General features: G+C 42.9%; 1 protein-coding gene across 1 annotated transcript; it reads right to left on the bottom strand.

The window, feature by feature from the left end:
* Window positions 1-936: 936 nt before the first annotated feature.
* Window positions 937-2,928, bottom strand: LOC101468184 (claudin-24). Its single transcript, XM_004573202.3, has one exon. The coding sequence runs from the start codon at window positions 2,769-2,771 to the stop codon at window positions 2,106-2,108; it is 666 nt and encodes a 221-aa protein (XP_004573259.1). The 5' UTR covers window positions 2,772-2,928; the 3' UTR covers window positions 937-2,105.
* Between the last annotated feature and the right edge of the window lie 12,621 nt (window positions 2,929-15,549).

Genomic DNA, 15,549 nt, shown 5'->3' with positions numbered 1-15,549 from the left:
TTTTGTCTTCAGGGAGAGATTGATTGTCCTCGAAGCTTGTTCTTCAGGTTAAGATGTACATGGAGTGATGCTGTGTAATATTCAGCCAAAACACAACTGGATGCGGTTCCAATTAAGTTAAGCTATCATTTTGCTCCGGCCACTGTGCTTGTGGAGGACGTTGATCCAGTTCCGTAGCCACCTGTACTAACACACTAAAACATTTATTTAATATCATTTTCATCACTACTCACTAACACTTTCATTCTCTGATTCAGTAAAAACACCACTTTTCCACATTTAACACCCCTCTTCTCATTATTCATCCCACACAAATCAGCCTCTTTTCTTTGTTGACATCTTTCTTTCTCTTAAACAACACATACTCCATCCATTTGGAGTTTTCAACCAGACCACCTCCAGGGACACAACCTCCTCACAGCTCCTGAGCTCAGCCCCCATTGCAGGCGGGCGTCCCCTCTGCAGCCTTTGCTTCGGTACAAAGTGCTAAAACCCATAAACCCAAGGACAGAAGAGTCCTTCCCACGACAGTCCTTAATTTAGGCATCGTATTTTGAGGTTTTCCCTTTCCGTGGTCCGCTTGAAAACTCCCCCCAAATCAAAAACAGCTCACCGTTGCAGATTCTTTTGCCCACTTCTTTCCTCATAGTTTACTAATTTCCTGCATGTGTGAGTCGCTGAAGGTCTCTCGCGGTTCCCCCTTTTTTGAAAACAAAAACTGTTCTATTTTCATTCATTTTATAAATCATATTTTTTAATTATTTTTTTTGTCTTTAAATATAAAACTCAGTTGTGTTGATTTATGACTGTATTTATATGATAACCTGCCTGAGGTTGTCCTACTTTGTCTGTATATCTGTAATAAGGTTTTAGTGAGTCTGTTTACTCTCTCACATTTTAAATGTCCACAAAAACTTCTTTTACACACATTAAATGAAACTTTGAGTATTTATTTATTATTTGCAGTCATTTGCTGCGCACATTCATACATTCAATCCTTTTTACAAATCATTCATCTGATTGAACAAAACTGATTACAAACAAGTTGAGCAGTTTCATAACTCACACAGACCTTCATGTTTAAAGATAAAAGATATATATCTTTATATTCTATTATCAATAAATCTATTCTCTGCTTCAGTCTGCTTTAACCACAAAAACAACAGTTTGTCTTCCCTTGTCTCCAAATAAAAACAATAAAAGAGATGAAATCCAGCCTTAAGACTAACAATAAAAACTACATAAAGTGTTTAAATGAAATGAATAAAGCAGGAAACCGCAGCAGCTTTCATCTCTTTGGCTCCAGGAAAACTAAAGCAAACATCTCAATGATTGAAACAAAGATAAGTCACCGCAGGGAATAAAACGCTCGACAGATCGTGAAGGTCTGGGTGTGTTGCTCAAATATTGTTCACTGGTTTTTTTTTCTGCTGTTCATAAACATCCGAAATCAGAACTATAAACTGGCATCTCTCATCATTTTAAGGTGATTACATGCAGTCAAATTAACAACAGGACAAAATGATCTGATTTATTTTCTCTCTGATTCTTTAGTTTAAACTACCAAAGCAGTTAAACAGCAAGAACATCTTTGTCCTAGATGTTATTTTTAGATGTTAAATTAAAATAAAAACAAACTCTGATTTAGTCTGAAGCTTTATTTGAGAGAAACTCCATCCCTCCTAACAGATTAAGAAGGAAATTTACATCTGTTTGTGATCAAGAACATTTTAAACTTATATCTTTCAAACCTCTGAAACCATCGAAATTCTATAGAGAAATCATCTGTTTTACTGCAGGTTTGGACTGAACCTCCTGATCTGGTCTCACTTTGTCAAATTAGAGGAGCAACCTCAGACCTCCCTGTTGTTCTATTCAGATCTAGTTGTGACAGTTGTTTGGGTAAAGTTTAGTTTTAAGAAAATTTTTAACCTCTTCTTTGGATACAACCTCAAAATCAGGAATGTAACATCCCTTCTGGAAATTCGCTGAAATACTCCAATCTGATCTCAAGAGCCACAAATTGAAGTGTGGTAGTCCAACATTTAGTTTTAGATGCAGAAAAGGTTGAAGAAGACTTGTAGCAGCCTTTTTATGAGGTGGTCTCAGACATACTCAGATCTGGTTCTCATGGAGTCAGGTTCTAGCTTTGTCAGGACCGGAGGGACATCAACGGGTCTGTTACTGTTTAACTTCTGCACATAAAAACAGGAAATTAGCAGCAGCATTCCTGCAGCTAGATGAAGGACGCCGGCCGTCCAACCACAGAACAGAGCATCCCCAAATTCCCATCGTGGGACCATGTCAGGCACTGACTCATCGAAGAACTGTTCGACCGTCACATGGGCGATGTAGGAAACTGGGATGAGGCCCAGGATCCCTGCCACCAGCCACAATGCCCCACTGGTTGCCTTCAGGGCCCTCTTACAGCTCACGTCCTCCAACTGTTGCCGGCAGCCGTTGACAAGGTGGAGGCTGGGTATGGCAAGCAAAAGCCCCAGCATTCCTACCCCTAGCGCTGTGCACATGAGGATCCGGGCTAGCTTGATCTCTGGTCGCAGCCCCAGCAGACTGTCATAGGGCCTACACTCCAGTGTTCCCTGCTGATTGAGCACGCAGGTCTCCCAGAGGCCCACCCCAAGAGTCTCTGTGACCAGCAAGTTGGACAGTGTGAGCCATGAGGACATCAGGGTGGTGGCCAGAGAGCAGAGCCAGGCCCCCGCTGAGATCAGAACCCCCACCAGCTCCAGAACACTGATGATAGGGTCCATGATGGTGATGTTGTGGCTTTCAGAGAGTGCTGGTCTTTACCTTGCTGCTGTCAGGAGGTGGGCCAGCTCGCACATCACTGTTCCCAGAGAGACACACTGCAGTCAGGCCCAGTCAGGAGGGTTATCACCCTCCTCTCAAGGCAGAGGCAGAATGTGATTGGTTGACTGGAAACAACAGCATCGCTGTGAGGTCGCCTGTAGACAGGATGTTATGAAAGGCGTTTGAAGTCAGCGATGTCACTTGTTCTGCCTCCCTGCTGCCTTCCTCCTTCCCCCCTCCTCTCTATTTTACACAGCGTCTGTTTGGTCTTCGTTCAGCTGATTGAGATATATCAAAAGGAAACATGCACACACTCCTCCCCACCATTACAGAAACCTGAGTGAGTGAGTGAGTGTGTAATGCAGCATGAATGCAGATGTTCATTGAGAATTTTAACATTTCTAGGCAGGTTACTTCCCCTAGATTCACAACAGCAGTTTGAGAGCTTAATGTTTGATTGGTTAATGATTTTTTTTAAAAATTTCTGACTTAACATTTAAACCTTTAAATAATCTGAGTCTCTGTAATTCAGAAAAATTCAGAAAACACTCAGTTTTACTATAACTTTTTATTCTTAAAGTGTGTCATTAACCAAACTCCATGAAGGTCAAATAGAAGATCTGCAACTGTCATTCAGAACCCTACAGTCAGAAGTTTTATTCAGATTTGCTGCACTGCTCAGTTTATTTATTTATTTAAGACCTCACATGTAGTCATGCTGCAGTACAGCTATAGAAACATTTCTCCATATTTCCTCCTGAAATACTTTCAACCTATAGATAATGTGCAGGCTTTTGGAGTTTCTGTTCACCAACACAAAACAAGAAATTTTGAAGTATTTTGTGTTGAAAAAACAATTTATTCACATTCACTGTAGGAAACAAAACTTGCAAGAACTGTGTTTTTAATAATGGAGTTCTATGAGGTTTTCATGTGACTTAGAAAGTTAAAAATACTCAGCAGAGTCTGATTGATCATTCAGTCTCATATTTAGATTCTTTGTGGAGACATTTCAGTGTTTAAGAGTCTGTTGATCAGGTGAGCAGCAGGGTGCTCACAGTGAGAGCATCAATACCTAAAACTCTTTAATCATCACTCTCTGTGTTCCTTTCTGGTAATGTGTAACAGGACTATATTTTTGAATGGAGCTTGACTGGATAATGGTCAGCTCATATTTTCCGTAGGCTGTTTAATCAGTAACCTGACTTCATACCAGACTCCATTTGAAAATCACATAATTTGAAGATAACCTGCAGCACAGTTACATCTCAGTGCAGAACTTAAATTAGAAAAAGAAAGAATGTTTTCTGAGCTTCAGTGTTGCTGTTTGCTGGCCTGATGATGCCTCCAGTTGGACATTAGCAGAAACTGCACATCAAATTTTTGTTAGATTTTACAGGCTGTGTTCTGCTGTGAAAAATAGTAAATCACATAATAAATTGCACATCATCATGTTTATATGGCCTGTATTTGTATTTGTATAGTGCTTTTACTAGTCCCCCCTAGGGACCCCAAAGCACTTTACACACCCAGTCATCCACCCATTCACACACACATTCACACACTGGTGGAGGCAAGCTACAGTTGTAGCCACAGCTGCCCTGGGGCAGACTGACAGAAGCGAGGCTGCCATATCGCGCCATCAGCCCTTCTGGCCAACACCAGTAGGCGGTAGGTGAAGTGTCTTGCCCAAGGACACAACGACCGAGACCGAACTATATATCATAGTTAAGCCAAATGTATCTAAATGCTGGCCTGATCAAATTCTTAAAGTTCTATACCAAGGTTATTAAAGTTAAATAAAACAAAAAAACAGAACTAGCTGTATTATAACTAGTGTTGGTCAAGTTACTTTAAAAAATTAATCAGTAACTAATTACTGATTACTTCCCCAAAAAAGTAATCCCGTTACTTTACTGATTACTTTTGAAACAAAGTAATGTTTTTGTCACTTTTTATGAAATCAAACTCAAAGTAAGGTCAGTACTTCCACGCTTTAAACGCTGCACGCTCATAGTCTGTCCCGCACTCGATATATGATCCATTGTTGATCTGCACACAGCTGTTGTCACAAACGTCGCACTCGCTTACGTCACTGTCATGAGACATTCTCGCAAAAAAATCACGGTTTTAGTAACTCAGTAACGCAGCGTTCCTACGGAAAATGGTAATCTAATTACTGTTTTTACAATAGTAATCCCTTACTCGTTACTTGAAAAAAGTAATCAGATTACAGTAACGCGTGTAACGCATTACTGCCCATCTCTGATTATAACTAAGTAATATAAAACTAACTAACTAATAACATAAAATAAAATTATGACAAATAAAACTGACTGATACACTTTTGTTACCTCGCTCACTGTTCAGAAACATTTCTACTCTGTAGAAATCCAATGTTTTGCAACTCTTCCAAGTTCAGTCTCGTGTCCCATGTTAGTGTTTTCAGTTTCTTTCCCAGCTGTGTTCTCCATGTGTTTCTACTTCCCTCGTTACTCCCTTGTGCTTTTAAGCCCTGTGTTTTTCTCTGCCCGTTGTTGTGTCTTCCCTCATAGCTGTGAGGTTTCAGTCTGCTCCTTTTTCCCTTGTAACTTAATTTTAGTTGATTCGGTGCTATCTTGTTTTTTTAATATAGGGCTGTTTTAATTTTTTTGTATTCTCTGGGGTTTTTTTGTTTGGTTTTGGGATTTTTTTTTGTTGTTGTTGTTGTTTTTTGCTGCTCTATTTGATTGCTTGATCACTGTACAGCACTTTAGTCCAGTGCTGAGTATTTTAAAGTGCTTCATAAATAAAGTTGGATTGGATAGTTTAAATTTTTCCAGTATAGGTTTCTGTTTTGTAGTGCTCTGTTTTTGTTTTCCAGCAAAATAAAGCTTTTGTTAAGACTTTTGAGTTTATCCTCATGTGTATCCAATACTGCATTTGATCCTCATCCTGCCTGCCACAGCATTATATGGTAGTTCAGATCACCTCTCTGTGTCATGCAGAGTTATTACAGTGAACTAAAACTGAGCTCAAAGGTAAACAATGTAAAACATATCTTCATTATGAGAATCTGCCCCAGATAAAAACCTTCCATAATATTATGATCAAAACACTGAAACTAAACTCACCCTGTAAACTGTCAGCTTTCAAACTTTCAAACTCAATAAAAAATGACACCTGCAGTATTTTTAGCACAGAACTATTTCACATTTCCCATCTTGTCTCCCAGATGAATATGATCAATGTGAGCTGTGTAATCTCAGGTCTGGAGCTCACTCACCTCACAGTCATGGAGGAGCTGATGGTGCCATGGTCCTGGCTCTGTGCTCCTTGTTTCCCTAGTTAAAATGGTAAAATGGCCTGCATTTGTATAGCGCTTTTCTAGTCCCTAAGGACCCCAAAGCGCTTCACACTACATTCAGTCATTCACCCATTCACACACACATTCACACACTGGCGATGGCAAGCTACATTGTAGCCACAGCTGCCCTGGGGCGCACTGACAGAGGCGAGGCTGCCGGACACTGGCGCCACCAGGCCCTCTGACCACCACCAGTAGGCAAACATGGGGTTAGTATCTTGCCCAAGGATATTTGGCATGCAGCCAGGAGGCAGCCTGGGATCGAACCACCGACTTTCTGATTAGTGGCTGACCTGCTTTGCCACCTGAGCTACAGCCACCCCTACTCCTAGTTCCTAGTTTTGGTTTAGTTTTCTTGTATTTAGTTTTCAAGAGTTATTTTTTTGTACATTGAATAAAGCTGCCTCTTTTAGTTCATTATGTCATGTTTGGGTCCTAGCTCTGCCTGCCACAAATGAAGTTCAGCTTAAGTAACATGTTGGTGGAGGCATTAGATTATTGTTTAAAACAAAGAAAGACATCCATCAGAATATCACCAGAAGACCCCTGAGTGAATAAGAAATCAGACTCTATGATCAAACTCAGTCCAGGACTTGGAGTTTGTGCAGCTGTGGGATCATTATGTGTAGAATACTGCCCATCAGACCGAGTGACTGCACAGAAGGGTCAGGGTTAGATACACCCCTAACCCTTGTTGATGATCTCTTACAAAGCGGTTGAATTGGACACCGCACTGGGTGGAAAAGAATATCAAGAAGTATGAATTTTTGTCTGAAAAGAATCATGGCAGCAGCAGAAATACTGAATGGATAAAAGGAGCACAAAGAATTTGGAAAATAAAGATTAAGATTAATCAATTAGTATTATAAATATTAATTAGTGAACGGACGGACGGAAGTGAGGTAAGTGACGGAAGTGATGTTGTAGGTGACGTCAGACGCCGGAGATTTTGGCGGAGAAAAAGCAAATGGTAGCATAGAGTTTAACAAAGGTTTTTCCAAGCTTCAGTATTACCAAATATACTAATCAATTGTCATATAACTAACAACATCTGTTTTATCATCTCTAACACCCTGGAGGACAACGGGGAGAGTTTAGACGCTCTCCAAGATTACATCGACCGCTGTTTTCAAGATTTAGTAATGCATAAGGCCCAGAGTGCATCTTCCCCGGCCAAAATCGAGACGCCGTCATCGAAGAGAAGTCGCCAGGCAGACTCCCCCGGTACAACATCGCCTGCCGGCAAAGACATCGCAGAAATCCTGGAGTCAATCGACAAGCGATTGTCCAGTTTCGATGCGAGGCTGTCCCTGGTGGAGATCTTACACCGGGAATTTAAATCTCTGAGAGAATCCCTGGAATTCAGCCAGCGGCAGGTGGAAACGCTTGCCGCTGAAAATGCCACGCTACGGGAGTCGGTTAAATCTCTCACCGATAACGTGACCCAGCTAAACATTGAAAATAAAAAAATAAAAGAGTCCGTTATCGATCTACAAGCTCGTAGCATGAGAGATAATCTTGTGTTTTCTGGTATTCCAGAAACTGCCGGAGAGGACGCAGAGGCAACGGTGAAAAGCTTCATTAAAATCCACCTGAAGCTGCCGGAGGACACCGTAAAGAACATCGACTTCGATAGAGTACATCGCTTGGGGGGCGCGCGGTCGCGGACCGGGAGACCACGGCCTATTGTGGCCAAATTCAGTCAATTCAAACAGAAGGAACAGGTGAAGAGTCGCGGCAGAGAGCTGAAAGGAACGGACTTCAGCGTGAACGACCAGTTCCCCAAAGAGATCCTGGAACGACGCAAGGTCCTGTTCCCAGTCCGACGTAGCTTTATCCAGAAAGGCTCCCGTGCTGTCATCGCTGTGGACCGGCTCTACGTGGACGGACAGCTGTACCGCGACCCCGGCACCACACCGTGGTTATACTGACTGCACTCCAGATAAGAACCCGCTACACTCTTTTCTTATTCATTCACACTTTCTCCTTTAAAATGTGTTTAACCTAGTAATATCAGTAGGATGTCATAGCAGATATAACACCGTCACCCTCCGTCATTGCTTTAATTGGAATGTTTCCGTTTCGTTTCCTTTTTTTTGTTGTCGCTCACAGTTCATGTGGTTTCTTTCTTTCTCTTGTCTTTCACTGCTGTGGTCACCTACTTCCCCACTCACCTACAAACAACACCCTCTATTTCTCCATATTTTCACAACACGATCACGCAAACACATCAGCTCAACGGCAGCACATTCACAACAGCCTCACAGCACGCACAGACTTGCAGGACACATAAGCAAGCCACGCTTGTTCATATTAGTGAATATTCACACACATAGTCAGACTTATGGAGTCTCTCACCACACTTCTTTTTCTCTTTCTATTTATAAACAAGGGATGTTTCCATATTCTCTCCACCTGTCTAAACGAAACACCCAACATACATCATTAAACATACACGCACAATTAAGGGCATGCTGAGGTTTGTCACATGGAATGTAAATGGAGCTGGCACCAGAGGAAAGAGGTTAAAAATATTTAACCAGCTTAAAAAACTACAGGCAGATGTTGTTTTATTACAAGAAACTCACAAACCTGTCACAGGTTTAAATGAACTTAAAACACCTGAGTTTCCTAACGTGTTTGCAGCCGGTTATAATTCTAGACAACGGGGAGTAGCAATTTTAATACATAAAAATGTTAATTTTACAGTACTCGATACAGTTATAGATCCAGAGGGTAGATTTCTAATTATTAAACTATCAATATTGAACAAAAAACTATGTATTGTTAGTATATATGGTCCAAATGTTGATGAACCCTCATTCTTCCACGGTTTTTTTAGTGCACTCTCTGAACACCTTGATTGCACACTCATTCTTGGCGGTGACCTCAACCTTGGACTAAATGAAGAAATGGATAGGCTCAACACAACAGGAACTCAGCGTAATTGGCAGTCCACAAATATAATCAAACAGTATATGAACGACTTTGGTCTTTGCGACGCATGGCGCTCTCTTCACCCCACCAGTAAGGAATATACTTTTTTCTCGCATGTTCATCACTCTTACTCTCGTCTGGATTATTTTTTGGTCAGCAGCTCACTGCTGTGTGACATTTCAGACACTGAGATTCATCCTATAGCTGTCAGCGATCATGCTCCTGTATCTTTAACACTAATGCACAAGAATAATACTACGCCAAGTAAAAACTGGAGATTTAATATATCACTACTTAAAGATGAAGACTTTATTAAATACTTTAAAAAGGAATGGACTTCATATTTAGACTTTAATGACACTCCCGGAATATCTGCTTCTGTTCTATGGGAAGCAGGGAAAGCTGTGATGAGAGGTAAAATAATTTCTTTCTCATCACACAAAAAGAAAGAAGAAAACAAAAATATTCAGGAATTAGAAAAAAACATCAAATCACTAGAAGAAGCCTACGCGTCCCACCAAGATCAGGAAACATTGAACAAAATATGCAAAACAAAACTAGAATTAAATGAAACTATTAATAAAAAAACACAATTCCTTATACAAAGACTTCGCTTGCAGAATTTTGAACACAGTAACAAATCAGGTCGATTTCTAGCTAACCAGCTAAAAATAAATAAAGAAAAAACAACTATATGTGCTGCTAAAGATTTATCGGGGAACACAATATATGATCCTGGAAGAATAAACAACATTTTTAGGGATTTCTATGAAACTTTATACTCACCACAAATAAACCCATCTAAAAATGAAATTGATCTGTTTCTTGACAACGTAACTCTTCCAAAATTACTAGACAGTCAAGCAATGGAACTGGATTCGCCACTGACGCCAAGTGAACTCCAGGAAGCCCTGATAAGTATGCCCAATAATAAGGCTCCAGGTCCAGACGGCTTCCCTGCAGAATTCTACAAAGAATTCTGGACAATTTTGGCACCAGTATTCCACAGCATGTTGCAGGAAATCGAGGAAAAGGGCAGACTACCACCAAATATGAATTCTGCCAACATTAGTCTCCTGCTAAAACCAGGCAAAGACCCTTTATTTCCCTCAAGCTATCGTCCAATTTCTCTTTTAAATGTAGACCTTAAAATAATCTGCAAAGCTCTCTCAAAGAGATTAGAGAAAATGACCCCCCTCTTAATTCATCCTGACCAAACTGGTTTCATAAAAGGTCGGCACTCCTCAACAAACACTCGTAGATTACTTAATTTAATAGACTACTCATACGATAAAAACATCGAAGCCATAATATTATCTCTAGATGCAGAAAAAGCATTTGACAGAGTTAATTGGAAATTTTTATTCGCAACTTTACACAAATTTGGTTTTGGAAACTCTTTCATAAACTGGATAAGAATATTATACAATTCCCCAACGGCTCGTATCAGAACAAATGACCAGACATCCTCCAGCTTCTGTCTCCTGAGGGGCACCAGACAGGGATGCCCACTCTCCCCCTCACTTTTTGCAATTTTTATCGAACCTCTAGCAGCAGCATTTAGACAGGCTACAACAATTAAGGGCATAAAATGTAAGAACATAGAACATAAAATCAGTCTCTATGCGGATGATGTGTTGCTTTTTCTGCAAAACACACAAACCAACCTCTCTGAGGTAATTACTTTAATAAACTGGTTTTCAAGAGTTTCAGATTATTCAATTAACTGGCCAAAATCTACAGTTCTCCCCATTAACTGCTCCTTCCATAATTCTTCCTCTGCCCCACTGCAATCCGGAAATATTAAATATTTAGGTATTAATATCTCTCCTAAGCTTTCAGACTTAACTAAACTAAACCACATCCCACTTCTAAAGAAAGTAGAAGGCGATCTGACTAGATGGAAATCTTTACCCATATCACTCATGGGAAGGGTCGCCACTATAAAAATGATGATCTTGCCAAAAATAAATTACTTATTTTTGATGATCCCTAACAAACCATCACAAGATTGGTTCAGATCTCTGGATTCATATATTTCCAAATTCCTTTGGAAAGATAAACCCCCGCGTATTAGCTTAAAAACGCTACAAAGAACCAAGGATAGAGGAGGATTAGATCTGCCTAATTTTTACCAATACTTCTTAGCCAACAGGCTTCAGTTCATCTCAGAATGGTTAAAACATACCTTCTTAGTTGAGCCCTGGCTAGATGTTGAACAGGCACTATGCAAGGATCTAGAGATTTCAGACCTACCATTTATTAGCTCAAACATCAAAAGACATGAATGCTTTAAAAGTATCAACATCAGCTTTTCTCTAACAGCATGGTGGGAGTTTCTAAAAATAACGGAGTCTTCATTAATCCCATGCAAACGTACACCTATCTGGAATAACCCTGACATATTACAAAACAATAATATGATTAATTTCCCAGAATGGAGTTGTAAAGGAATTAAATACTTAGAACATATATTAGAGGGAACAGAATTTATTCCATTTGACAGACTAGTTGAACAATATGGGATCAACAAGACAAGGTTTTTAGAATATCAACAAATTAAATCCATAGTAAAAAAGAAATTTAACCTCAGTCAAGTTGAATTACAAACACCACTAAGTGCGGCACATTTTCTTACTCTTAAATCCCCCAAATTATTATCTAAAATATACAGAACACTTTCTAAATTAGATGAATCAATATCCCTTCCTACTGCAAAGTGGGAAGCAGATTTATCAGTCAACCTAGACCAAAACTTCTGGTCTCAGATTTGCTTAAAAACTTTTAAATTAATTAAAAATCCCAGTCTGCAATTAATACAATACAAAATACTTCATAGAGTGCACTATACAGGTCATCGGATGTTCAAGATGGGCTTTACATCTTCCAACAACTGCTCACACTGTCAAGGCAATACACCAGACAATTACATCCACGCTCTTTGGTTCTGTCCACCAGTGCAAAAGTTTTGGCGCGAGATATGTGAAGACTTATCAAAGTGTCTGAAATGTAACATTCCAACCTCCCCCTTAGTGTGTTTGTTGGGCAGCTTAGATAATGTCACTTCAGAAAAGAATATAGCCCATATGATCTTCACTGCCCTATGCATAGCCAAGAAAACAGTCCTCATGAACTGGAAAAATAAAAATAATCTTAATTCTAACCAATATAGAAATTATCTATTAGATTACATTAGTCTTGACACAGCCTCTGCCACCACATTAGATCAATTGCTCTGGGCCCCTTTTATCAGCTCCATCACCTAGTGGGGGTGGGGGGTCATAGTTTGGTCCCGCCTTCACTGTTGTGATTGGTGAGGGGGTAGGGACAGGCTTAGGGCGTCGGGGGGTTCCCCGGAGGCATCTTCCTTGGGGGGCTCAACCCGGGGTAGCGGTCACGTCCGGTTGAGGGCTCTGTTGGCTCTCAGGTGACTGTTTCCTCGCGGCTGCGTGCAGCGGGGCTAGGGGAGGGTCTGTGCTGACGGACGCGGGTTACTGACCTGGCAACCTGGCTGCCCCTGGGTGGGTCCGGGATGGGCGTGAGGTTCTGGGGGCGCTCCGTCTCTGGGCTGGGGCCCGGGCCGGGCCTCGGGGGCTCGGGTCCTGGTTGGTGTGTTGCCGGGGTTGTGGGCGGGTGGGTGCATGGGGGCCCGCCCCTGGAGCAGGGTGCCGCCGGTGCATCGAGCCGCCTGGGGGGCTCTTCAACTGGTGGGGGGGATGGTCACATCTTGCAGGAGCTTTCTTCTCTCAGGAACTCTCTGCAGGAGGGGGAGATACAGGAGAGGTGGAGGAAGATCTCAGCCTGGGCGTTTACCGTCTTATGTAGTCTGGAAGATGTGTGGTTGGTGGGGTGGGTGCAGTTTTCTCTGTGGTGGGGTTGGGTGGACTGTCCAGGGCTCTGTGGAGCCGGGGGGCGCTACTGCACTGGGCCCCGGTCTGATGGGCCTGGGCCCCCCTTCCCTGGCGGGTCGCGGAGGGTGGGAGTGCCTACTGGGGTCAGCGGGGGAGCTGGCCCCAGGGAGGGGTTACCTGCCCCTCCCTTCCTTCCCTCCCCATCTCCAGCTGCCTCCCTCTTCCCGCTCCTCCACAACCACCCACACATGCAGGGCCTTGGAGTGGGGGTATGTCACCAGGGTGCAGAGGAGGCTAACCCCCCCCCCCCCCGTCCCCTTCTGGCTGCCTCTGCCTCAATTTTATCCCACAACTTAGACATTCACATTATTTACACTCTCATTACACATACATATAGGATCTTGGGGGTGGGCACAATCACGGAGTCCAAATCACCATCAGGGTGTATACCTCACCCCTGACGTCGTTGCCCACCTCTCAATTATAAATACACTTAGTCATTGAGGGTTAGCAGGAGGGACTATGCGCTTACCTGCTGCTCCTTGGCAGGTAGCTCCATGCCCTCCTGGGTTTTAATTGCACCTTAGAACACATATGCATCAACACTACAATGAGCGGGTGGAGGGAGGTTTGGAGTCTTCTCCCACCCCCATTCTCTGCGGCCTGCTGGAGCGGGAGGGCTAGTAGGAGGAGTTGGCCGTCCGACTGCGGTCTGGGGTGTGGGGCCTCCCTGCTGCTGCGGAGTCGGGGTGGTCTGCCTCTCCCCACCGCAGGGAAAAGGGTAACACCACCTGGGTCTGGGTGCAATTCCCCCCTCCAGGGGCAAGGGTACCTAGACCCGGTTTGTAGAGTACGCTTGGGGAGTGTGATTGTGTGTACAGCGTCTCTTTATGTCTGTCTCCACGTTGGTTGAGTGTGGAGTGAGTGCATATGAGAGCATGAGGGTGGGAATGGATGTTTGTGTCTGTGTGTGCCTGTATGTCTGTGTCTATATGTCAGGTTGGGTATCAGACGCCACCTCTCTGGGGACACCTCAGGCCCTCCAAGGTTTGGAGGCCTATCTCCACCCACCACCACTTCCCCTGCCGGTGGCGGACTCCCTCAGGTGTCGGTGTGTTGGTGGTTCTTTGTGTCTGGGGGTGGGCGTCCGGGTACACACTGGCTCACTCCTTGGCGGCCGCTTGTCGGGGCCTGGGGCCTGGGGCTCGCTCGGGCCCCTTTGGAGGTGGGGTGCCCCCGGCCTCTCGGCCTAGGGCTCGGTCACTCAGGCACAGCTGGGGGCCGGCGGAGCTCACGGGCGCATCACTGCAACTCCCCCTGACTTCTGCTCCGCGGCTGCTGGGCGAGCCCTCATCTGGGACTCTCCTCAGCTCTTACTGGGACAGTGGCGCGGCTGCCCCTCTGTTGGTCTTCCATGGTCTCTTGTGTTCTGGGGGCCTCTGGATGTCTGGAGTTTTGATCTCCTCCATACCCGCTTCACACCCTGGAGGACGGGGCTGTGGCCCCCCCACACTCCCTAGCAGATCATTACATGGAGAAACCTTTGGAATGCAAGCATGCTGATCCACACAGGTATGCACACATGGGTATTCACAGACGCGGACTAAAGCTTTCTTGGCTGCTGCCTCAAAGCACACTGTGCGCTGTCTATCTTGCGTGCTGCACAATATCGTTTATTACTTAGTAAATACTGATATCTATGACTAGCTAGTTTATTGTGATGGTGCTTTGTTTTCTCTATTATTATGTTGCTCTTTGTTGTTTGCTGTCTCCTCTGTTTGTTTTTGTTTGTTTGTTTGTTTGTTTTTTTCTCCATACAGGTGACCCAGGAGTTTTTTTTTTTTTTTTGTCTCTCTTCCCCCCCCCCTTCTCACCGTCTCTTCTCCCCTTTGGTTTTCTTTCTTTCTCTCCCCCTCTCTCTCTCATTCATTCCCCCTGTCCTATTTATTTAAAAAAAAAAAAAAAAAAAAAAAAAAAAAAATGACAAAGGATGAACTGAAGCTCTGCCATCACGTAATGTCGCATACTGCTGTTTCTGATGTCATTTAAAAAAAATAAATAAATAAAAAAAAAAAATAATAATATTAATTAGTATTATATATATTCAGACACTCTCCTCATCTCTTTAGATCCATAAAAATGTGTCTTTAGTAATGATATAAAATGTTCGAGCATTTGTGCAAATCTAATATTAAGAAGAAGACTATTCTAGAGTCTGGGACCTGACACAGAGGAGGCTCTGACACCATGATATTTAAGAAAAGACAGATAAACAACTGTGGCATTGTGGGAATATTGGATATTTGTAAAAAACCAATTCATTAGGTCAAACATGTTGGAATTAATAAAGTGGTAAGTGTTGGGTCTAAAGTCAGACCCCGCTGATCCCAGAACTTATTCCCGTGAAAGAAAAACAAGGCAACAGCGATCGATCGTTTTACTTGCAAGGGAGGCCTTGTCGGTATCTCAGCTCATCACAAATGACCTCCACGACGGCCCCCTCTCGCTCCCTTTTATTGACAACGTTCACACAATAAACAATAGTTTACAACACATACCTTCCCCCGTAACCCCCCTTGGTTACAAAGACAAGGCACTGGGTGT

The sequence above is a fragment of the Maylandia zebra genome, linkage group LG23 (assembly GCF_041146795.1).
Source record: "Maylandia zebra isolate NMK-2024a linkage group LG23, Mzebra_GT3a, whole genome shotgun sequence".
Classification (NCBI taxonomy): domain Eukaryota; kingdom Metazoa; phylum Chordata; class Actinopteri; order Cichliformes; family Cichlidae; genus Maylandia; species Maylandia zebra.
The sequence above is the reverse complement of the archived record's forward strand: the minus strand, read 5'-3'. Positions and strand labels throughout refer to the sequence as shown.